General features: G+C 45.8%; 1 protein-coding gene across 2 annotated transcripts in view; it reads left to right on the top strand.

The window, feature by feature from the left end:
* UBTD2 (ubiquitin domain containing 2) overlaps positions 1 to 23,962 on the top strand; it is a 370,813-nt gene that overhangs the window by 203,541 nt on the left and 143,310 nt on the right. For both annotated transcript variants that reach the window (XM_078653001.1, XM_078653000.1), the window contains one exon: positions 16,950 to 17,186. In XM_078653001.1, the coding sequence (XP_078509127.1) occupies positions 17,012 to 17,186 (175 nt within the window). In that variant the 5' untranslated portion in view covers positions 16,950 to 17,011. The remainder of the gene's footprint in view (positions 1 to 16,949; positions 17,187 to 23,962) is intronic.

Here is a 23,962-nt window from a genome sequence, read left to right on the forward strand (position 1 = left end):
CTTTCTCTTTGCAGATATCTATAGAAGCTATTGGAATGTCGCCAAGAATAATAGGAGTGTCACTACCAGGCTTTAACATGATGCCCATCTTACCTAGATCACGCCAACCAATAATATCTTTGCCTTTTTCAACTACATAAACTTTTATTGTAATTTCCCTACCTAGCAGTTCAACTAAACCAGTGAAGTATCCTAGTATTTTGAGGAATTGTCCACCAATTGCTTTTGGATTTACATCTGCAACAGAAAGTTTACTAGGAAAAGGATAATTGGCATAAGTCATTTCATCTAAAATGGTTATTGGCGACCCTGAATCTGCCATTACTTCCAATTTAACACCATGAATAGCTTCGCCTAAAGGTGCTTTGAAAGTAATCTCAGAATCTACTAAATTTACATTAATAACAAGGTTACTAATTTCCTCTTCCATGTCATCTAAAGCATTTACACTAGTTTTTAAAAATAGTTTTACATGCACTCTCAAGATGTCCAATTTTTTTACATTTTGCACATTTCTTTCCATGTGCAGGACAGATAGGATTATTTCCGATGTGAGTTTTAGAACCACAACGATAACAAACAAAATTCTTTTTTGCAGAAATGGATCCTTTTTCTTTTTTAAAGTCTTGTACTTTACTCTTATTCGTTATAGAACATACAGGTTCCGCATTGTTTGTTCCAGAAATAACCTTAGTTGAAACTGAAGACCTTTCAATCCCAATTGCGATGTCGATGACTTCATTTAAAGTAGGATTTCTACATGCTAGAAGACGTTCTTGAACTTTGTTTGAAAAACAGTGAAAGACCAATTGATCCCTTAAATAAGTATCAAGCATGTCACCAAAGTCACACTTTGAAGCTAAAATGCGCAAACTAGAAAGATAGTCTTCAATGCTTTCATCTTGCAACTGTTTTCTCTTATTAAATCCATGCCTTTCCACCATTATATTTGGCTGTTCTTTAAATCTTTTTTCTAATCTTTTTACTGCCTCAGTGTACTCATCCCATGGAATGAACTGTCCAGGTGGTGGTTCACTTTCAGGCATGTTGTCAAAGATTTCTCTTCCAGCATCACCTAAGAGTCCATATAAAACAGCCTGTTTCCTCTCCTTTGAATAATCCTTACCATCAATTGCAACAAGATAGCTTTCAAAAGATTTATGCCACTGTTCCCACCTAACAGGCGGTTTACCAGCATTCTGTAGGAAAGGATTTATTTGATAAGGTTGAATTTGGTAAGCCATTCTTAATAATTCACCTTATTGCTGTTATATTTTCTTATTTCACAAAAAAGACTTTTTATAAAGTTTTAACTTCAGATTTGAAATGTATATAACGAAAACAAAATATTCCGATTTATAAATAAATAATTTTACCAGTGACGATCTTCTTTTTTATATAAAAAGAATCTGCTCGTTTTTTGCCGGTGTCTTGAATCAGGAAACTTTTCCTTGTTTACATGTAAGGTAAAATGGCCGCTGCGTGGGGTCACGTTGGTTGACCTTGCGTGATGACAGAGCGTAACCAAGCTGTGTTTAGATCGCGCACTGAGCCTTCTCGCTCTCCTCCGCTCGCGCTCAGCTCCCAATGACGTTTCGTGTTCTGCACTCAGCTCGCTCCCCTTCACTCGCCTCTCAACGACGTTTAAGTGGAACACCAGGTAAATTTAAACGCATACAGTCTTTAACTTCTAGCGATGCATACGAAATTGGTAAATAGATCTTACCATAAGTATGTAGTCGCTGTAAATAAAGTCTTCGTTTTTTGAAGGTTGAATATTTTCTCGGTGGGTAAATTAAATCAAACTCAAACTGCCAAAAATTAAAAATTCAATCAAGATATCCTCAAGATCCCAATCCATCGTCGCCATATTTATGTTGTATTTAAAGGAATAACAACATATCAAGGCAGGAGTCTGAATGGAAGATTTATTAAGAATAAATCTGTAAAGATATAAACCCACAAGAACAGGCTATGGAAGAGCAATGCTGTTGTGTCCAAGTAACGGAATAGAATGACACGACAGCAGAGCTCAGACATAGAACATGGAATACAGAATATGTCATTACAGGAACACAGTACATGTCATAGAATGAGGAAATAAAAGGTACAGATACAACAGCGTCCTCTCTGATTGAACAGCACATGGCAGGGTCTTTGAAAGCCAGGGCGGGCGAGTTCAGCTGGCGTTACCTAGCGGACTACAAATGGTGGCTACATTCACAGGTGGTACTGTGTCTTCCCGCAGTGTGGATAACCCTGGTTCTATCATTTCACCACCACCACCAGGGCCGCGCAGTGTCTAAACATTTGCACATTGGAGTTGCCAAGGCAGTTCTCGCTTTGAGGTGCCTTTTGGCTCAACTGGCGCTCTGGATTCTTGCAAGTCTTCCCACCTTTACCTCTCCTGCCAAAAGTTCTGAAGAAGATCAGGAATGATCATTGCTCAAGACAACACAGTGGCTCAGGTTACGGCCAGGAAAGTGTGGTGCCCAGAACTTCTGGCCATAAGCGTCTGTCCTCTGATGCAGCTGCTGCTTCAGTAGACTCTTCTGTCTCAGCAGAAGGCAGGGTCCTGCACCCGAACCTGAACAACGTCCACCCTCATATTTGGAGATTGAACTGGAGTAAGGCTGGGCGCTGCCTCATCTGCTCCCCAGCCATCTACTCTCTGGTTGACCGTGGTATAGTCGTTTTTAGCCCAATTTGGATTCTGAGTCAACCAGCGTACTGGAAAGAGACTGTAAACGAGCCACAGCCCGAGTGTCCTCAACTTGCTGTTGTCGAGGTCCGCATTTTTTTTTTATTTTCCCCTTCGGGTTTCCTTTGTTTGTGATGTTTTAAGGCTTCGCCTGCAGACAGAGCTTGCAAAATTTCTTCTAGACTGAAAACTAAAGGGGGCTTAGAGTCTGCCCTTTACTTACCATTGGTTGGCTTAGACGTCACTCTTCTTTACTTTTTTAGGGCTCGGACTCCTCCCCCTGGGGGAGGAGTTAGAGAACTAATGTTAAAGGAGAAAAAAAAGAAGAAGAGGGCCTTGGAGAGAGAAATTCCAGACATTCCTTAGCGTTTTCTGGCATCTGGTCAGTGATTCGTCTTCCCTGTGCTGTGTATGTAGTAGCCTTGAAGTGATAGGCTGTAAGTAATGTACGCGTGCCCGATGTGGCATTTTGTGTGCGAGAGCGAGCATGGCAGAGTGATTAATCTTAATTACGAGCAGTCAGAGTGCCCGTGTAATGCAAGCCAGATGATGCGAACGCGTTCACAGCGGTGAGCGCGTTCAATGTTAAATGACGAGAGGCAGCAGGCGACGCTCACAGAAGATGACTCATACATGCTCGTCCACACTGTAGTTCTTGTTTTAAGTTGCTACGGGGTGTCTTTTTTCTGCCTCTGCGTGACAGTCTGTAAGAATAATGAGCGATGGTGTGCTGACTGTTTATTTTTAGGGTCTGGGAAGGGGAGTGTGTCCGTCCGTTGTTTGAATGTGTGTAGGTTTCAGTTCAATGATCTAGAACACGGAGGAGAGAGACGTTGTCTACGTAATCAGATTTTTAAAAACTTCACTGCCCCACAGTTTCTAGAACAGGCTGTTGACTGCAAGACTGATGCACATTCCCAGACTTCCGTAATTTCTAATGAACTTTAGGCATTTTGAACTTTCTGAACCCTGTCTGATGCAGCCACTTCACTAATACATAACAGAACAGGCACAGTTTCCCTCGCTGCTGTATAACCGCCAAATGGTTCCAAGCCCATACAGTCCATGGCCTCTCTGGAAAGGTTTCCAGGTGGATGCTAGTTCGCTGAGGGAAAAAGTTGGAAGCGCCTATTAACTGAAAGACCGGCAAGGCAACAAGGAACGGCAATGGCCGTGAGTGTGACAGTGGAGGAGGGTGAGCGGCGGACATGGTATGGGCACACAAAGTGAACTAGACGGCTAGAGTGAAGTCACCTCACATGCGTGCATAGAATATATTCTTTGAGATTTAGGAACGCGTGCTGCTTGGCGAGTTGTGCTGGTGGAAGCTGTGCACAGCGCGAACAGGGCTACCCGCCCAAGGATGTGCATAGTGTAACTCGTTTCTGCACCCGTGGCAGTGCTTGCATCCAGGGTCATAGGGTCACTTTCTATGGGTCCGTCACCTGAGCAGCCCCAGATCGTTTTCAGTCCCGCTTCTTATAGCCCCTTTAACGTGATTCCCCCCTTGCTGACATATGTTTATATTTCTTACCAGGTCTAGTTTTATTATTTATTTTAATCCCAAAGCACGTGTTTGAGGCTGCACTGTTTATGGTGGTCTTGAAAAGCCTGGCAGACTCCGAGATAAAAGGGAGTGGGGGGCTGCTTCTGCAGATGGAAACAGTGATAACTCACTGAAAGAGGCCAGGGTGGGATTTGCAAAGCAGGCGCCCTGTAATAGAATTCTCCATAATCTATTATCTCAACAGGACACCCAGAGACCTATTTCAAGAGATGCTGCCTCCTTCTGCGGCCCTTTCAGTTACCCTAATGCGTTATTAACCGAGAGGAAAGTCCAAATGCACAATTGCAATTTTACACTTCTGGGGGCCACGTATTTCCATTTTTTTGTCGCAAGCACGTGCTGCTATTTACGTTCTATTTCACCTTAAAGAAAGTACTTTGTGGGGCGGCGACAGAGTATACCCCAGCGGTGGGAATGAGAGGGAATTTGGGATCGACCCCAGCACCTCATTGCCATTCCCGCACATACTTAAAACTATAGTTCCTCGAATTGATTGTTAGCAGCACTTGAAGTGTTCCCTCTGACTCAATGTTGGTCGACTTTTGAAACTGTTTAAAGAGAACAACAGAAGCTTAAAGAGAACAGCAATGGATAGGGAGGAGCTATTGTAGTAAACACAGTGGGCAGTGCAAGAGGGGCAAGGAAGCACTATTTGACTGGGTCATCTCGTTGTAGGGGGGGGGCTGCTTTAAACCGAGCACGGGGCAGGAGAATGGGACGGGGGCACACCTTAATGCCTTTGCAGGGCCATTGTAGGATCACAGCGTGCCCTCTGCCGACACGTGTTGGGCGGTGCCCTTCTCTGGGGCGTCGCATATAATCGACTGTGCAGGTACTTTGGGAGGGGGGGGCTCTCTGGTGTTAAAAGAAACGTGTTATTCTGTAAACACACCACACACGGACACCCCAGAAAAAGAACGATTTGTGTATTTCCTTCCTTTAGTGACTGCAGAGTGAGAACCATGCACTTTAATCCCCAACTGGAAAATGGTTAAAACAATTGTCGACCTATTTATATTTTGGCATTGTATCGGGCACAAACACCACCAGCCGTCAGTGCAGGCTTCCACCAGGTACACACCACCAGACGTCAGTGCACACTTTCAACAAACACACACACACACACCACCAGCCGTCAGTGCACGCTTTCACCAAGCACACACACCATCAGCCATCTGTGCACACTTTTACCAGGCACACACACACCACCAGCCGTCACAGTGCATGCTTCCACCAGGCACACACACCTCCAGCCAGCAGTGCATGCTTCCACCAGGCACACACACCACCAGCCATCAGTGCACAATTTCTACGAACACACGCACCACCAGCCATCAGTGCACACATCAATTGTTAACGCATCCACAATTAAGTATTGTAGCAGGGTGTCCAGGGCCAGCAGTGTGTGTGTGCAGGGTGAGCAGAGTGAGAGTATGCAGAGTGAGCAGAGTGTGAGTATGCAGAGTGTGAGTATGCAGAGTGAGCAGAGTGTGAGTATGCAGGGTGAGCAGAGTGTGAGTATGCAGGGTGAGCAGAGTGTGAGTATGCAGGGTGAGCAGAGTGTGAGTATGCAGGGTGAGCAGAGTGTGAGTATGCAGGGTGAGCAGAGTGTGAGTATGCAGGGTGATCAGTATGCGAGTATACAGGGTGATCAGTATGTGGGTGTCCAGGGCCAGGAGTGTGTGAGTGTGCAGGGTCAGGAGTGTGTGAGTGTGCAGGGTCAGCAGTGTGTGAGTGTGCAGGGTCAGCAGTGTGTGAGCATGCAGGGTGAGCAGTACGTTGGTGTCCAGGGCCAGCAGTGTGTCAGTGTGCAGGGTCAGCAGTGTGTGAGTATGCAGGGTGAGCAGAGTGTGAGTATGCAGGGTGAGCAGAGTGTGAGTATGCAGGGTGAGCAGTGTGTGAGTATGCAGGGTGATCAGTATGCGAGTATACAGGGTGATCAGTATGTGGGTGTCCAGGGCCAGCAGTGTGTGAGTGTGCAGGGCGAGCAGAGTGTGAGTGTGCAGGGTGAGCAGAGTGCGAGTATGCAGGGTGAGCAGAGTGCGAGTATGCAGGGTGAGCAGAGTGCGAGTATGCAGGGTGAGCAGAGTGCGAGTATGCAGGGTGAGCAGAGTGCGAGTATGCAGGGTGAGCAGAGTGCGAGTATGCAGGGTGAGCAGAGTGCGAGTATGCAGGGTGAGCAGAGTGTGAGTATGCAGGGTGATCAGTATGTAAGTATGCAGGGTGATCAGTATGTGGGTGTCCAGGGCCAGGAGTGTGTGAGTGTGCAGGGTCAGCAGTGTGTGAGTATGCAGGGTGAGCAGAGTGCGAGTATGCAGGGTGAGCAGAGTGCGAGTATGCAGGGTGAGCAGAGTGCGAGTATGCAGGGTGAGCAGAGTGCGAGTATGCAGGGTGAGCAGAGTGCGAGTATGCAGGGTGAGCAGAGTGCGAGTATGCAGGGTGAGCAGAGTGCGAGTATGCAGGGTGAGCAGAGTGCGAGTATGCAGGGTGAGCAGAGTGCGAGTATGCAGGGTGAGCAGAGTGCGAGTATGCAGGGTGAGCAGAGTGCGAGTATGCAGGGTGAGCAGAGTGCGAGTATGCAGGGTGAGCAGAGTGCGAGTATGCAGGGTGAGCAGAGTGCGAGTATGCAGGGTGAGCAGAGTGCGAGTATGCAGGGTGAGCAGAGTGCGAGTATGCAGGGTGAGCAGAGTGCGAGTATGCAGGGTGAGCAGAGTGCGAGTATGCAGGGTGAGCAGAGTGCGAGTATGCAGGGTGAGCAGAGTGCGAGTATGCAGGGTGAGCAGAGTGCGAGTATGCAGGGTGAGCAGAGTGTGAGTATGCAGGGTGATCAGTATGTAAGTGTCCAGGGCCAGGAGTGTGTGTGTGTGCAGGGTCAGCAGTGTGTGAGCATGCAGGGTGAGCAGTACGTTGGTGTCCAGGGCCAGCAGTGTGTCAGTGTGCAGGGTCAGCAGTGTGTGAGTATGCAGGGTGAGCAGTACGTTGGTGTCCAGCGCCAGCAGTGTGTGAGTGTGCAGGGTCAGCAGTGTGTGACTTTGCAGGGTGAGCAGTGTGTGAGCGTGCAGGGTGAGCAGTATGCAGGGTTAACAGTGTGTGAGTGTGTAGGGTGAGCAGTGTGTGAGTGTGTAGGGTGAGCAGTGTGTGCGTGTGTAGGTTAAGCAGTGTGTGAGTGTGTAGGGTGAGCAGTGTGTGAGTGTGTAGGGTGAGCAGTGTGTGCGTGTGTAGGTTAAGCAGTGTGTGACTGTGCAGGGTGAGCAGTGTTTGAGTATGCAGGGTAATCACTATGTGAGTATGCAGGGTAATCAGCTTTTCACCAAGCTCACACACACCACCAGCCGTCACTGCAAGCTTTCACCAGGCGCACACACACACCATTAACCATCAGTGCACACTTTCACCAGGCATACACACACCACCAGCCGTCAGTGCACGCTTTCACCAGGCACACAGAGTAGTGAGTGCAGAGTAGTGAGTGCAGAGTAGTGAGTAGAGTAGTGAGTAGTGAGTAGTGAGTAGTGAGTGCAGAGTAGTGAGTAGTGAGTGCAGAGTGCAGAGTAGTGAGTAGTGAGTGCAGAGTAGTGAGTAGAGTAGTGAGTAGAGTAGATTAGTGAGTAGTGAGTAGTGAGTAGAGTAGTGAGTAGAGTAGTGAGTAGAGTAGTGAGTAGAGTAGTGAGTAGAGTAGTGAGTAGAGTAGTGAGTAGAGTAGTGAGTAGTGAGTAGAGTAGTGAGTAGAGTAGTGAGTAGAGTAGTGAGTAGAGTAGTGAGTAGAGTAGTGAGTAGAGTAGTGAGTAGTGAGTAGAGTAGTGAGTAGTGAGTGCAGAGTAGTGAGTAGTGAGTGCAGAGTAGTGAGTAGTGAGTAGAGTAGTGAGTAGAGTAGTGAGTAGAGTAGTGAGTAGAGTAGTGAGTAGAGTAGTGAGTAGAGAAGTGAGTAGTGAGTGCAGAGTAGTGAGTAGAGAAGTGAGTAGTGAGTTGAGTAGTGAGTTGAGTAGTGAGTAGAGTAGTGAGTGCAGAGTAGTGAGTTGAGTAGTGAGTAGTGAGTTGAGTAGTGAGTAGTGAGTTGAGTAGTGAGTAGAGTAGTGAGTAGTGAGTAGAGTAGTGAGTAGTGAGTGCAGAGTAGTGAGTAGTGAGTGCAGAGTAGTGAGTAGAGTAGTGAGTAGTGAGTAGTGAGTGCAGAGTAGTGAGTAGAGTAGAGTAGTGAGTAGTGAGTGCAGAGTATAGTAGTGAGTAGAGTAGTGAGTGCAGAGTAGTGAGTAGTGAGTGCAGAGTAGTGAGTAGAGTAGTGAGTAGAGAGTAGAGTAGTGAGTAGTGAGTAGAGTAGTGAGTGCAGAGTAGTGAGTAGTGAGTGCAGAGTAGTGAGTAGAGTAGTGAGTAGTGAGTAGAGTAGTGAGTAGAGAGTAGAGTAGTGAGTAGTGAGTAGAGTAGTGAGTGCAGAGTAGTGAGTAGTGAGTGCAGAGTAGTGAGTAGAGTAGTGAGTGCAGAGTAGTGAGTAGTGAGTGCAGAGTAGTGAGTAGAGTAGTGAGTAGTGAGTAGTGAGTGCAGAGTAGTGAGTAGAGTAGTGAGTAGTGAGTAGAGTAGTGAGTAGAGTAGTGAGTAGAGTAGAGTAGTGAGTAGAGTAGAGTAGTGAGTAGAGTAGAGTATGGGTAGGATGAAGGGACATCACAGGCAGCAGCTGTGCAAGCTTCTTACACTCACAAGGAGACCACAGGCAGCAGAGGTGCAAGCTTCTCACACTCACAAGAAGGACATCACAGGCAGTAACGGTGCAATATTCGCACACTCACAAGGAGATCACTGGCAGTACACACCACATGAACACACTCCATAACACATAGCAACAATACATTGGCATTTACAATGCCATTAGCTCAAACTCAAATAAATCCGAGCCCGATTGCATTTCTAATGCTTGTTCTTATTGGTGAAGGCCTTCTGCTCGCCTACTGCTTCTGCCTGGGGCTTTGGGTGTTTTCCCTACTGTGGAGCATTGACCAACTACAGCTCTCGTATGCGGCCACTGGCTGCACGCTTCTGTATGTCCTTTAAGGCCTTCCCTATCAGCGCTCCTTTGTCGTTGCTGCAAGGGATATTCTACCCATGTCACGTTCTTTCTTTTTATTTTTCCTGAGCATGGACTAAGTACCAATTGATTTTGTTTAATTTGTGTCGTTCCACTGCTCAAACTTCATGGTACTTTATTTATTGCAATTTGTTCCTATGTTTTGACATTTTTCTTTGTGACTTTTTTTGTTTGGGGCTTGCAGGGCGCGTATGATTTACATGTTGATACCTTAGGCATTCACCACCGCAGCAAAACTCTTGTTCTGACACAACTGTAGGATAAGGTTGTTCGAAGTAAGGCACGTGATAGGGCAGACGTGCTACCTAAGCTGCACGCTTTAAGTTTAAACCTGTATAAATAGGAATCATTTTGAAATAATTAAATAAGAAATAATAGTGAGTGCTCCTCTAATTACACTAAATCACAACTGTAGGGTGACCAGAGGCCCCAGATTTGCTGTGACAGTTCCCGTTTTTTTAGGTCTCCGCTCTAAACAGCAGCAAGGTTCACTATGTCACTGCTTTAAAAAAAAAAAAGAGCCCAGCAAGCATATATGAAGCTTATCTTGTTCTGCAAATCACAATCTTTTGTCCCCAGTGCACACATCAATTCATTAAAAAGTCAGAAATAAAAACCTGCTGTGCAAAAGCAACCCCCCCTTTCACCAACTCTGTAATTAGGCACTCTCATAGCTGAGACTGATTAGCTATGCCAATGCTTGTTAAATACGGTGTAATGATCCAGGACTCTGAGTCTGCAGCTAAAGAACCTTTCTAGCTTGTCATAAACGGAACGGTGTGTCCACAAGTAAGTACACCAGACAAGACAGCAGGGGGCGTTCCACAGGCCCCTTTGGCGCACTGAAGCCCCCATCCTTGCTTTAAGGGACCCCAATTCAACCCAAGGCCAACGAGTATCTTTGAGATATGGGAGACTCCGGGCCCTTGTCACATTCTGCAGCACCCCCTCAACCCCCCCCCCCCCCCCCCCCCCCCCCCCAACACAATCATTTTTCGTTACACCGCTGCCAAAGAGCACACTGGCTTTAGTTTCACAAAATGACCACTGGAGCCGCATACCAAACAAGCATTGGAAATGCAATAGGTCTCGCACCATTAGAGTTAGTGTTTTTAGAATTGTTTATGGGTTTTTTTTGTAAATGTTTAACATTTTTGTTTCCTGTAGCCAATGCTAAAGAATTACAAATAAAAAAAGCCATAAACATTTCTAAAAGCTCTAACTGAAATGGTCTGAGACCTATTGCACTGTGTGAGGGTGAGGGGTTGAGGGTGAGTGAGGGTGAGGGTGAGTGAGGGTGAGTGAGGGTGGGTGAGGGGTTGAGGGTGAGTGAGGGTGAGGGTGAGTGAGGATGAGTGATAGTGAGGATGAGTGAGAGTGAGGGTGAGTGAGGGGTTGAGGGTGAGGCGTTGAGGGTGAGGCGTTGAGGGTGAGGCGTTGAGGGTGAGGCGTTGAGGGTGAGGGGTTGAGGGTGAGGGTGAGTGAGGGTGAGTGAGGGTGAGTGAGGGTGAGGGGTTGAGGGTGAGTGTGAGTGAGAGTGAGGGGTTGAGGGTGAGTGAGAGTGAGGGTGAGTGAGGGGGTGAGGGGTTGAGGGTGAGTGAGGGTGAGGGGTTGAGGGTGAGTGAGGATGAGGGTGAGTGAGGGTGAGTGAGGGTGAGGGGTTGAGGGTGGTGAGGGTGAGGGTGAGTGAGGGTGAGTGAGGGTGAGGTGTTGAGGGTGAGTGAGGGTGAGTGGTTGAGGGTGAGTGAGGGTGAGGGTGAGTGAGGGGTTGTGTCTTAACTTTGGTCCCAGCACCATGAAACAGGAGTCTCTTGAGGGGATAAAGGTGGGCCTGGCAGTCAAATGTGTGCTGTCATTGGCGAGGAGTCAAATAATCAGTGATGTCACTTTCGCTATCCTCAGCGAATTAATGAGCTGATGTCCATGTGCATATACATTCCACTCTGTACCGCGAGGATTGTTGTGGGTGAAAAACGCTCTTAAACTTATATCCTGGAGGCGTGATCCAAACCAGGTTTTCTAGACGCACAACAAAAAGCAACGGTTTATAAAAAATATATAATTGGAGAGGTTAAAATGTGATTCAAATAGTAATTCAATTCCCCCCCCCCCCTCTCTCGCGGTCCTTGCTTCCTGGAAGGGAGCCAAGCCCTTGGGGCGGGGTGCTGCAAAGCAGGACAGGCTGTGGTATGCACGTGCAACAGGAAATGAGGCAGCCTGCGCCCACGAGGACTCTCTCGAGCAGGGTTAGGTGCACAGTTTGTTTAGAATGTGTCCGTCCTATAAGCTGAATGTTGCACCTTTGAACTTGTCGCGGGAAAGGCAGAGTTTTGTTTTTAATATACAAAATGTTTTACCTCTGCAGAGACGTCTGGTCCTCGAGGAAGGAATGCATGGTTTCCCAAAGTCCAGCAGCATGCCCTACTCCCAGAGTCGAGGCGAACATCCATCACCCCATAAACCGTTTCCCACGGCTTTTTACGAAAGTCAATAGATTACAGATATAAACAAGACGGAGGGAAGGAAGATAAGGGGAGGGGGGAGGAGAAATGCGACACAGCGGGCAGGGGAGGGGGCGGAGCAGGGAGAAGGAACAGACGAAGGAACGGCAGATAAGGGGAGGGGGGAGGAGAAATGCCCCCTGGAGGTCTGAACCTGGTGCTTACTTCTGGAGGGCGTTGGAATCACCCTGTGAGAAGCGGCTTATTGTGGCTCGAGGGACGGAGGGAGAGAGCAGCAGCCCGGGTGGGGCTTTTTCCTGTGCGCGGGATGTTTGTCAAGCATGGTCGCATTTCAGTTACAGGAAACGGTACCCACGTGAGAGCCGGCATACTGACCGCGTTGCTCAATGTGGGAAGCACGTGGTGGCTGACGGGGGGGGGGGGGTATATGGGATGTGTGCGTTTGAACATTGTGCACCTAAAGCAACTGCTTTCAGCGTTGATGAAGCAATAAATGTTCACGCTCTTGAGCAGTCATCTGTGCAACTCCCAAAATGCACAGTAATCGGCCGAAGCACACTTGCGTGCAGTTGTGACATTAATAACTCCCTTTTAGGGTTGGACGCTTTGCTGTGAACTCCGTGAACTGCAAATTATTGTAATGTTTCTGAAGAAAAAAAGCAAAACTCACGCTTTTTTCAATGAAAAGTAACAATATAGATACTTCAAAGTTCTGCTCAGACTGTGGAGTATTCCCCAATCATCGGTGTGCTTATACATTGCGAATTCAGAGCTACAGATTTATCTATACTGGCCGTAGGCTGCTTTGGAGCGACACGGCGGGCAGGGGAGGGGGCGGAGCAGGGGCCTGGCAGCTGGCAGGGGTCAGGGCATATCTAAATTTGAGTGACACAAAATGGGACTATAACTAATGTGGCAGAGATATGGGGAGTGGGTGGGCGAAGCTAATCCCCATATGTACGTTAAAAATGCTAAAAAAATCTGCTGCTGTTTTTATCTCACCATTAACCGATTTCCAAACTCAAAAACCGTGCAAGAAAATAGCAGCAAGGAATTATCACAAGCACTCAGTGGGATTCCATGATGGCGGTACATCAACTACTGGGCTGAGGTGGACTGGAACTGACCTAGGAGGGAGGAGAAATGCGTCTCGGCCGGAGCAGGGGGCGGAGCAGGGAGAGCGGGCTTTTAAAATGTACTTCGCACGGCCGGCCGGTCGTGAAACTGAAAGCATGGCCGGCCGGCCGTGAAAGCCTTTGATGCCGCAGGGGGTGGAGCGGCACCAGCTGGGAGAGTAGGCAAGGCAGGCGGCTGGGGGCATGTGCACGCGCTTTTAAGCTCAATGCGCATGCGCATTGAGCTTAAATTTCTCGTGCACTGCAAGGAATCGCCACGATTCCTTGCAAGTTGGATAAAGAGTGGATAAGCCACCATAGTCTCGCTTGCTCGATGCGCATGCGCATCGACAGGCGAGACCTAAAAATAACTGAGACATAGTAAACAGCAGCAACAAAGGCCTAGCTTTGATAGGAGCCCATCCAAGCACCGACATGCCATGCAAAAACAAGGACTGAAGCGGGCTGGCCAAAATCCTCTTTCTCTCTCTCTCTCTCTCTCTGCATCTCGTATTGTACTTTTGTATGAATACATGACGAGGATTTACAGACCTCTGCATCTGTCTGTAGATCAACTTAAAACACACACAAGCAACCGTAGTAATCAATGCAACCCGGTCAGCTCGAAGACCCGGAAAAGGGCCCTGAAAGACTCCCTTTCATTTCAAATATTACATGGATGTGTGCAAGTATACTTCTTGGTTACGACTGTGTGTGTGTGTGGGGGGGGGGGGGGTCTTATGTGTTCCCCGAGGTGAAGTGTTGGCAGCGAGAACACACAGTCAATGGGGCTCCTTCCATTTTGTATGCTATCACAATGATAAGAGCAATAAACGGCTTAAAATAGTACGTTTTTCTCACAAGGAAGGCTTGTTGCCTTGGAAACCGGTTTGTTTTCATAGGCCCTCTTATGTTTGCAGTGAGCACTGACAGGGCGGTGGTATGATCAAGGAAGGAGGAAAGCAGAAAGAAAGTGATACTGATGCCAAGTTCATAAAGCAGACCTGTAAAAAAAACGCTCTATTCTGGAGGGCAGTACAGTTTATTCAATGTAACAAATTAGTATTTATAGGGTTATTCTTTGCTGCACTGTAACTCCGGTATCTCAAGTGCGTCAGATTTCAGTTTCCAAGTCGGGCACAATTTGGACAGAGGTGCTCGTTTTGACCACCTGCATATTCTTCTAAGGTATTTAACGAGGGAAAGGACCAAAAAGAGCGACTGTGCTTGGTAACAACGGCTGCTATTCCCATTTGTCTATTGTGAAACACAGAACTTGACAGTAAAAGCACCTGGTGTAACTTTACGCTAACAGTGTATCACACTTCACCCATTAATTACTAAATGCGTGGAAGAAGGTAGTAAAATGGCTTAACCCTTTGGCTTTTGAGGCTACACTGTTACCTTGTGCACATACACATGACTGGCAATGACAACGGCCCAGATTGCGGTCGGTCGGACCTATTTCAACGGTCAGGAGACAGCCCGACGAGCAGGCGGCAGTGCGACTGCTGCATTAAGAAGCGACCGCCGTGCTGGCAGTCACAACGCTGTCCGAACCGCAGGTGTGGCATGCTGCCACAAATTTAAATAACCGCATCACATGCTGCCGCCTTGCAAAACCACCAGCAGGTCCATGCATTGTGTGCCTTGTACCAAGCAGTACATGTGCCCCATTGCCACTTCTCAGTGGCCTATGACGCCAGGGGTTCTTTTTTGGGGCCCCCAATATCTCTTTCCAACAACCTTTCCATGTCTTTGTTCCCCCCATGAAAAGGCTGTCAGAAACGGATATCCAAATACCGATGGCGGAGCCTGGCTTGGCAGCAAGGCCCTTCACAGCCGTGACTTCAACCGCTGCCCAGTCGGATTCTGAGATCCTGACGGAGGCGGTGGTGTAGACTCCGACCGCATTGGTCCAAACACCACCATCATAATGCGGCAGTCCGACTGAAGAGCTGTCGGCGGTCAGACCGCCACTGACCGCCTATCGGTGGCAGGCCAACCGCCATCGTAATCCGCTCCAAAGTTCCTTAAAGAGACGTAAATGTACGTTGTACATGTAGATTTAAACTTTTTAAAAGGTTTGCTGTTCGATAGGTAAATAATAGGGTTGTTAACAACTGAAGACATTATTCCGGAATGTTCCCTAACGAGCCTATATTGGGTAGCCATTTCTGGGGCCAGGGTGAAATCTAGATGGGTGTGCAATGGTGGATAAAAACTCAAGCATTGCAGCCACCCACGGCTGTGAATTGTTACGTTTTTAACGCTAATAATTTTGCACTTCCTCCATGGTAAGTCATCACCTAATATCAGGCCACCAAAAAAGTATCACTAGTTGCAACATACAAAATTCTTTCTTGGGCAGAAATGGAAATAAAATTCGTTTTAGACAAAGAGCGAATTGAATTGTTCTGGTAATAATCAGCGCTGTAATACAAAGAGGGGAGGCAAACAAAAACGTGAGCAGTGGCTCTAAAATCACACTTGTGTCTGTAGTCATGATGGGACTGTTGAAGGGTTTTACTTTTCAGACCTATGATCTTTGGCCCTAGCCTCATGCTAGAGTGAGAAAGTATGGAATTTAGTATCATTTTTTAGGCTATGATTTGTGTTCAATGCTTTAAAATGCGTGAGCAATTTCCTATACGACGCAATGCCCAATAGCGCCTGTGTAGTTATGGCAAGCTCGGATTTTGCTTTTGTAAAACATTGTTTTGTTTGCATATTAACTGGTGTCGTTCAAATCTGCTCATAACGGCCCAAAAAAAGAGGCATTCGATTTGGATTTGGTATGCCAAGTTTCATCGATCTGTCGAGCAGAGGTCAAGAGCTTTTCGAATAAAAAACAATTCAGACTTTTAACACCTGTAGAAATCTTTGCTGTCTTAAAAAAACAGCTGAATTAAATTACACTACTATATGAAGGTCGAACAGGTTGGGCATTGGTTAAAAATAAAAAAGAGGGGTGAAAAAAGGGGGGGGGGGCACAAAACGTTGATTTGCCATGTTAATTCCTATAGGAAACTTGACTGTTCGATATAGGAAAAATGTCTGATTTACACTAAATTTGGCAAAATGTTACAACTTTACTCCGAAGACTTGTTTACAATGTATTCCAATTGTGCCAGATAACAAAATTGACGAGGGGCTTTAAAATTAAGAGGTTTTCCTACAATATTCTTAATGAGGGCAAAGTGGTGTTAAAAATAACCTACAACTTAGCCACCTGACCACAGCTCTTCCTCTGAATAATTTTAAAATTACTGGGGTTTAGAACTTTCTAGAAATCTAAAAGCAGAATTTCTTTACATATTTAGACCAATAAAATGTACAAAGTGAAAAATACATTAGGTGATGGAGGAGGTGCTGCATAAAACCATTCGTCCGGAGGCTAAACAATATCTTCTAAACATGTGGGGTCCCACTGATTTAACGAGTAAGGAGAGGCTCTGGGCTACATTGGGGATGCAATGATTGCCAAACAAGATATAGCCCGGCAGTGGGGAGCGGCTGCTCCACCTACCCTGGCCTCCTGGGAGAGGAGTCTAAACTGGTGTATGTTCAGGGAGAAGACTGTATATGTAGCACGAGGATGCCCCAAAAAGTGGTCTGCGGTGTGGTCTGGATGGAACGACTATAGGGGAGGAATTTGTGTAAACTCTGTGCATTCATCGGAGGAGGAACTACTATCCCCTTGACGCAACGCAAAGGATAATCTGTCACTATTTGTATCATGTAGATTGTTTTACTGCTATCACCATTGTGCTGTCCCATTATGACAATGCCATTGCCGACTGTTTCTCTTGTATAAAACAATAAAAAGATATTTTAAAAAAATATTTACAAAAAGCATTAAACCACCATTGTGGTAGAGACCTGAATAGGAGGTAGAAGTAAGGGAATAGATATGGCACCTTCGGTCAAAGTGCATGTTGGGGTAAGGTTCTCACTTAGTCTATATAATCTGTTAAAAAAGTAATACTTTTAAGATGTCATTTTAAATGCATGTTTACTTCCCTCTCAGTTGCTTTAGGTCGAAATCAGCCTTTGAAAAAGGAGAAGCCAAAGTGGAAGAGTGACTATCCCATGACGGACGGACAGCTGCGCAGCAAGAGGGATGAGTTCTGGGACACCGCGCCAGCCTTCGAGGGCCGCAAGGAGATCTGGGATGCACTCCGGGCTGCTGCGCATGCCTTCGAGAGTAACGATCATGAACTGGCCCAGGCCATCCTGGACGGCGCGAACATCACTCTGCCGCATGGTAGGTGTTCACATGATGGGGTGAATGTATGACATTGTTCTGCATTCGGTCCATCAACTGTTGTTTTTGCATTTGTTCACATGATCCTAGCCTCTGGCTTGGGCCGCAAGGGGAGGACATTAAAGTTAAAAGTGGGCATGGATAACCTGTTACCTTGGACCACCTCAGACTGAAACTCAAAACCAAAATGCACCCATTAGGGTATAGTCTGGCCTAGTTTATACCTTGATGGGTGATCTTTGATTTTGTTTTTCAGTTTTATGACGTTCATTACAATTTGTAGGTTTTTTCTACAGTCCATACCATGAACCTTGTAGTGGCACATACCTGCACAATGTTTAGAGGTTAAGTACAGAGTGAGGCTGGCGGAGAGCAAGGTGAAGGGGAGAAGTATGGTGCTCTCCAGGGTTTGGGAGCCGGAGGCGCTACATGTGGCATCCAGCAAAATAAGAGCGAAGGCCGAGCTATCTTTAGTGTAGCAGGTGCTACAGCAGTGGGACTTAGGGATAGGAGGGACCCAGCTCATTGCACTTACAGCTGTCTATCAGTATATATTGAGGGACTCGTTTCCGTCGCTTGCTTTGAAGCCCATGATACCTGGTCAATGCCTCTCAGACGAGGAGTGTTTTATGTTAGACAAGAGCAATGGCCAACTAGTTTCAAATCAGAGGCAGAGATACCCGGACGCACACTGCATGATCTCGATTGGAGATTTGAATGTAAGCTCCTTCTTGTTTTTTAGCTTGCACTTCATTTCTTCAAAGGTACCAATTTGCCCAGCATTAACAGCTTAACGTAGCCCTGCAGGTCACTACGCCTGTTCAGCTCCTCACATAAAAAGTACTTCCTGCAGCATGGTGCCAACACAGGTACATTATGCAAGGAAGGTTAGTACTTCAGTGATTTCACCAGTACACAGTCTTTCAAGCGGCGCAGTTTTGTAAATACTCCATCTGCCAGGGCTGTGTTGTGGTTCCTTGAAGCCATACTGGTTATAGTGAGCTGAGACCATTTAGTTCCTGCTTTGTTTGGACATCAAAGGAACAAAGTTGGCATATTTTTATCAAGCTACCTTGTAACAAAAGGCTATGGGTGCTATTTTTACCTTTCGTAGGCAAAGGAGAATAATTTAGTCATGCTTTCTATCTTACCCTCTCCTGGTACTGCTGCAGTAGGTTTCACCACAGTGGCTTCCAAGTTCCTTCTAAGCCAAAACTTTGAAACATAGCAATCTTCTTCCATCTCACCAGGGCTATGTGAAGAAGTCAGCTATGGAAAGATTGAAGTGAACACACTGTGTACATAAGGCTAATTTCCCCTTGGCAGGCAATCGACCTCTTGATGCTGTACCTCTACTCTTGCCTCACACCGGCCAAGTATTTCCAGGTGGAACGGAGTACCAGCACTCGGTCTGCTCATTCGTGCACAGCCCCACAGACCTTGTTATTTTAGCACAATGTCCTTCTCTTTCCGTTCAGTTTATTCCACTGCTCAGCACTTGAAAAAGCATTATTCTGAGGGCAAGCGTAACACTGACATTGTGAGTGAAAAACGTGTAGTGATCCAAGATTGTGGAAATCTATACAAATACTTTCACCCGGAGTTATAACTATTTCAGCACACATAAGATAGACATAGGTGTAGATTATTGTCTCTTTGTACATCGAAGTTCTAGATCCATATTCCGAGAATTAGGATAGGTGGAAAAATCAATGCGTTTGTAAAGGGCCAGCTTAACATTCATAGTTAGTTCACCTAAAAAAAGCAGGGAACACCTGCAAACTTGTAAGTTTGAGTATTCACCAACCATGTGCAGGTAGTTTCTCTACCAAGAAGCATATACAAACCTCCTCTTGGCAAGCGCAACAATAAATATGTGCCAAGGTATCCACCTCCGATGAAATATTTTCCCTTTGGAGTAACAAAAAGAAGTTACAATTGTTAATACATAACCTTTCGATGTGTTATAGTTCCTCGTACGTATGTGGAATGCATGCCAGTACTCCTGAAAACTGCACCTGTCATAGTTTTCTAGCTGTGCTCTTGGATTTTGTTTGAGAATTCCAAATTAGCCAGGAATTTCTTCCCAATGTTGAAGTCATTTTAAGGGAGCAAACCTCTATTTTCATATTCTCATAAAATCTGATGTGCAGTGAGGATTGAACTTTTGTTGAATCTACATATTTGTTTGGGGTGAATGTGTCCTTTGCTAAACTAAACTGTAACGTTGGATTAAAACTAACCGGTTTCTTTTTAAAAGCTGTTGCTCCTGAGGGTCTAAGTTTGTCCTTTATACCTTTACAACCTAATGAGATTTGTTTTGCCAGGCTCTCAGTTGGACTAGATTGAGCTTCAGGTGGCTCTAGTTCGTGGTGTCTGGTGTACCTGGTGCATGGATTTAGATTAAAGTGGGCAGGAAAATCCACTACACCGCTCTGCACTTGGCCCTTCTCGGAATTGGACTTTGTAGGAGTTTAGCTTGGACACCAGAGTGGACTCTAGACAGTGGCTACAGAGTGAGCAGTGCAGCAAGACTCCGCTCAACTCGCAACTAAACCAGGCTCAATGACTGACACACTTTAGGAACTCTAATGCTTGTGTGATATCTCAGTGAGCCGCGTGATCGCACATACATAAGATTTTATATTTTGAAGATCAGCAACATTGTCATTCATTACGATAGTAGGTGTTAATATTTGAGTACCCGAAGACAATTTTTTGTGCAGTATGCACTTCTAAATAGTTATTATAGTAGAAATATAAGTCAGAATGCTCATTAACCTAACTCCGTCATATAGGGTAGTTCATTTAGCAAAGAATATCACTGAATATTCTTACTCAAAATAACTGGAGCATATTCTTTCTTGATTGCTATTTGCATCGTTGTGTATATCTGGAACACCAAAAATTGTTTACAAAAGGTGAGCGGGGAAAGCTTGCATCGTTTCTCACCTCCTGTGCCACTCGAGACTAAGGCCTGCTTTATGCAAATCTGTGCTGACCCTGCTCTTCTTGAGAGCAGTCTATCCTGAATTGTCATGCAAGACACCATCCAGAAGGGAGCAATAGCAGCCCACAGGCATGGGTTGTCCTTGTTTGCCCATCGCCAGTGAACTACAGCTTGAATGCAGAGATCAAAGAACCCACATCTGGACGTACCGTGGCTACTTAAATGAAAATGTGATGTCCTTGTGATAGTGTTGTATGGTATCGCCAAAGATCTCTCTATGAAGGTTTGGTCTTGCAAAGATTGTTGACTGATTACAAGTATGGAGACGTTAGATGCATATTGTCCTTTATTCTGTAGAAATGGGATGTGCAGCATGTCTGTTACTTCAGATTCCCAGGTAGTACTGTCATTGATGTGTGGCTTCAGGGTTGATTTTTCCTTTTTATTACAGCTATGACCAGTTGCAGGACTGTGTGTTGGGTCAGTGTCTTTAGGGTACCATTCAGTGGTGACCTTGTGTGCCTGTAGTATATTACAGTTTGGCATTTTAGTGTCCCTCAGATGCAGTCTAATGAGGCGGGTAGAGGCCCTAGGGTGCATTAGAGTGTGGTTGGTTATTCTTAGGATGCACTGAAATGTGGTACGCTAGCGCCTTTAGAGCGCAGTGCAGTGTACTGGACGAAATTCGCCAGGATACAGTTAAGTTGGTTAATGGCCCTGGAAGTAATATGTTAGTGGTTCTAAAATTCATTGGTGTGAGGTGGGTTACTTTCCTGAGGGTGGAGTAAAATGTATCCTATTGGCAAGACAGGTTTGCTGTGGGGTTTTATTCTAGTTAACAGCACAGTGTGATGGTTAGAATGTTCTTGTCTTTTACATAAGAAGTTGTTTCTGGATGGTAGTTCTGTGTAGTAAAATATTTGTTTCTGTAACACTAGTCGGCTGTTTTCCATGTGCATGGTAGAATCGTTGCGGGTGCTCGACCTTGAAGAAGTGTGACTACAGGTGACTCCCACCCAGAAAAGGCTATGAGGCAAAAGGCCCACTGACACTAGATATCAATTCCTGGTGATTGCCTAAAGAGAGGTAGGTCCTCTCTGATTCTTTTCCTGTACCCTTCACTGTAGTTTTAAGTGTAGGGATACACATTCCTATCCCTGACTAATACTAGAGACCTTGTTTAGGCTTTTAATGATGAGGGCAGAAACATGTTGGCATGACAACTCATGGGTACGTAATGGTCATGGTAACTCATTACATCCTCTGAGATTACCGCTTGCTAATTTAGTCAAACCTAGGATACCACCTGACTAAAGGATAATTTGTGGTATAGCCTAAGGGTTTTTTTAGACATTGCACTGAATTAAAGTATGTTATCCAGAGAAAAAAAATATTTCTAAGAACTCCCCTAGGTCAGTTCCTACCTGGTGTCGAGTTTACCCTGGTAGTACCATCTCACCAGGGCGGAACGAGGTGGCAAAAGAGGAAGTATGTCACATTACATGAGTGAGCCTACCTCATCTAATTCTTGGAATTGCCCACGCTTTCTTAATGACCCGAGCAGTAGGGTGACCGGATCATACAAATCAGCAAAAAAGAGATTTCTCCCCAAACACAACCAGAGGGCATCATACCATTTTTTGTGTTTTGATGGAGTAAAATGTATCATACAGGGTCAGGACAGAGCATTGCAGTGGGTTTATATTCTAGAATGCAGTACAGAATCATTGTTATAATGTTTTTTACTTTTAAACCAGATGTTGTTTCTGGATGTTAGTTCCGTTGTTTCTGAATGGTAGTTCTGTGTAGTAAAATATTTGTTTCAATAAAACAGAAACAATATAATTTAGTGGCTTACAGGTTTAAGAATCTAGCTCCGGTTTTCAAGGGTAGTCAATCCATTTCCACTGGAGAGGCAATACCGAGCTGAAGACTGTGGAGGTTTCCGTGTCTCACTAGATTGGAAATGAACAGAGAAGTAGTTGGGCATGGTGTACATTTTCTGTTGTTATTGTATTTAGTGAGCTGTTCCTCCCAGAAACCATGTTAATTAGTTGCTTGTTTTTACTGCATTTTCTAGTTCCATCTTGTTTTCTCTTGAACATGTACATGCAAAGGCACGTGTTTTTTGTTTGCTTACGTGCATTTGGCTTACAAATCTGAATACACCTTTCCGTAGAGTCCTCTGCTCTTGAATAATCTCCGGGCCCCCGTCTGGATCTGGTAACGTAGCAATAGCTCTCCAATGGCACTAGTCACCCAAGCGACTCCAGCTACTGCTCTGCCAACCATTGTATATATAAGGCACTACCCGCTTTGTGACACCAGTTGATTTTTTTGTCTCTACATTCTTCAGAAGCAATTCCAGAGTTGCATCCTTTGATTTTCAGTGTTTTCTATCAAAATTGCCCATAGGAATGTACTTCCTCTGTGTTCCCCCTCTTCCTTAGTGACTGGTTCATGTCCCCATCAAAGATTTCAGGATTTAAACCGTGCCCTCCAGCAGGAAGCACATGGTGATTTTTTGTGTGCCTCATGACAGTTGCAGGTGGTGTCTGGTTATGTGACAGCGGTTAGAACAGAGGGGGGCAGAGCTGTGTGTGGGTAAGGCTTGTCAGGTGAGTCGTCCTACTCCCATTTGCTTCTAAGTAAATCAGACTTAAAAGGAGACGCCAGTAGATCTAGCAGTAAATATCTTTGTCAATGCCACCAGGATGCTTTTCTTCCTCTTCCCCGGAAGCACTCCTGTCTGAAGATGGGTTCTGGAACCAAACATGTAATTTTCTAACAATGTAACAAGCTTCATTTTGGATCCCACTGGAAACCCTGTTAGCCTTGTCTGGGTGTAGAAGGTTGTTTTCTCATATATACAGGGCATTGAGGGAGGACGCTCCTCTATCCGAGGTATCTGTACAGCATAAATGGCATGAGAACCTAGAGGCGCCCCTATCGACGAGAGACTGGAGGGGATACATGAGAGTAAAAGCTTCATCTGCCAACGTGTGGTTTAAATTGCTGCACTGCAATGTGATTCGTCAGGTTTTCCTTTCCCCCAGTAGACTACATACTATGAACCCGGAGCGCTTCTATGGGTGTCCCAGATGCAGTAGGCACGCAGCGGATTTCCTGCATATGATCTGGAGGTGTCCAAACATAGGCAAATTTTAGCAGACAGTGCTTGTGAAGCTGAACGTGGCCGGGGGGTTGGGGATTCCCAGGAAGGAGGGACCAAGCCTTTTGGGACACATCCTTATTAGGAAAAAGCAGAAATGAATCAGAGCATTTCTCATTCTGGGCCGGTGCTGTCAAAATGTAGAATAGCAATAGGGTGGCGGTCGTCAAAAGTTGCTGATTGGCTGAAGGATATGGCTGAGTGGACGAGCACTGAAGGGGTCCCATGACCAAGACGCGCAAGTATGATAAACTGGTGGATGACTTGCCGGCCTGGGTGGTTGCTGAGTTGTCTCTATAGGAGAAGGAGTACCTTAGGACGAGGGGTAGCTATGGTTACAATAGATACTCTGCAGTGACCTCCAGCTTGTGCTTTGTATATGCCCTGCTTGCATTGTTGCCCTCAGATCCATCAAGAGAAAACGTCCATAAATCACTGTATGCATATATCACATAGCGATTGTTGGAGGTGGGTGATGGGGTGAGAAGGGGGACCTTAAGAGAAGTTTTGTTTGATAATGAAAAAGTGATTTGATGCAATTTGTCAATATAGGTAATGTTCTTTTGGAAATAACAATAAAAATCTACACGCAAAAAAAAGAAAAGCTTCATCTTGGAGCCAGTATCTGTGCTTCAAAAACTGCAGCAGAATAAT

The sequence above is a fragment of the Lissotriton helveticus genome, chromosome 7, assembly GCF_964261635.1.
Source record: "Lissotriton helveticus chromosome 7, aLisHel1.1, whole genome shotgun sequence".
In the NCBI taxonomy this organism is placed as follows: Eukaryota; Metazoa; Chordata; class Amphibia; order Caudata; family Salamandridae; genus Lissotriton; species Lissotriton helveticus.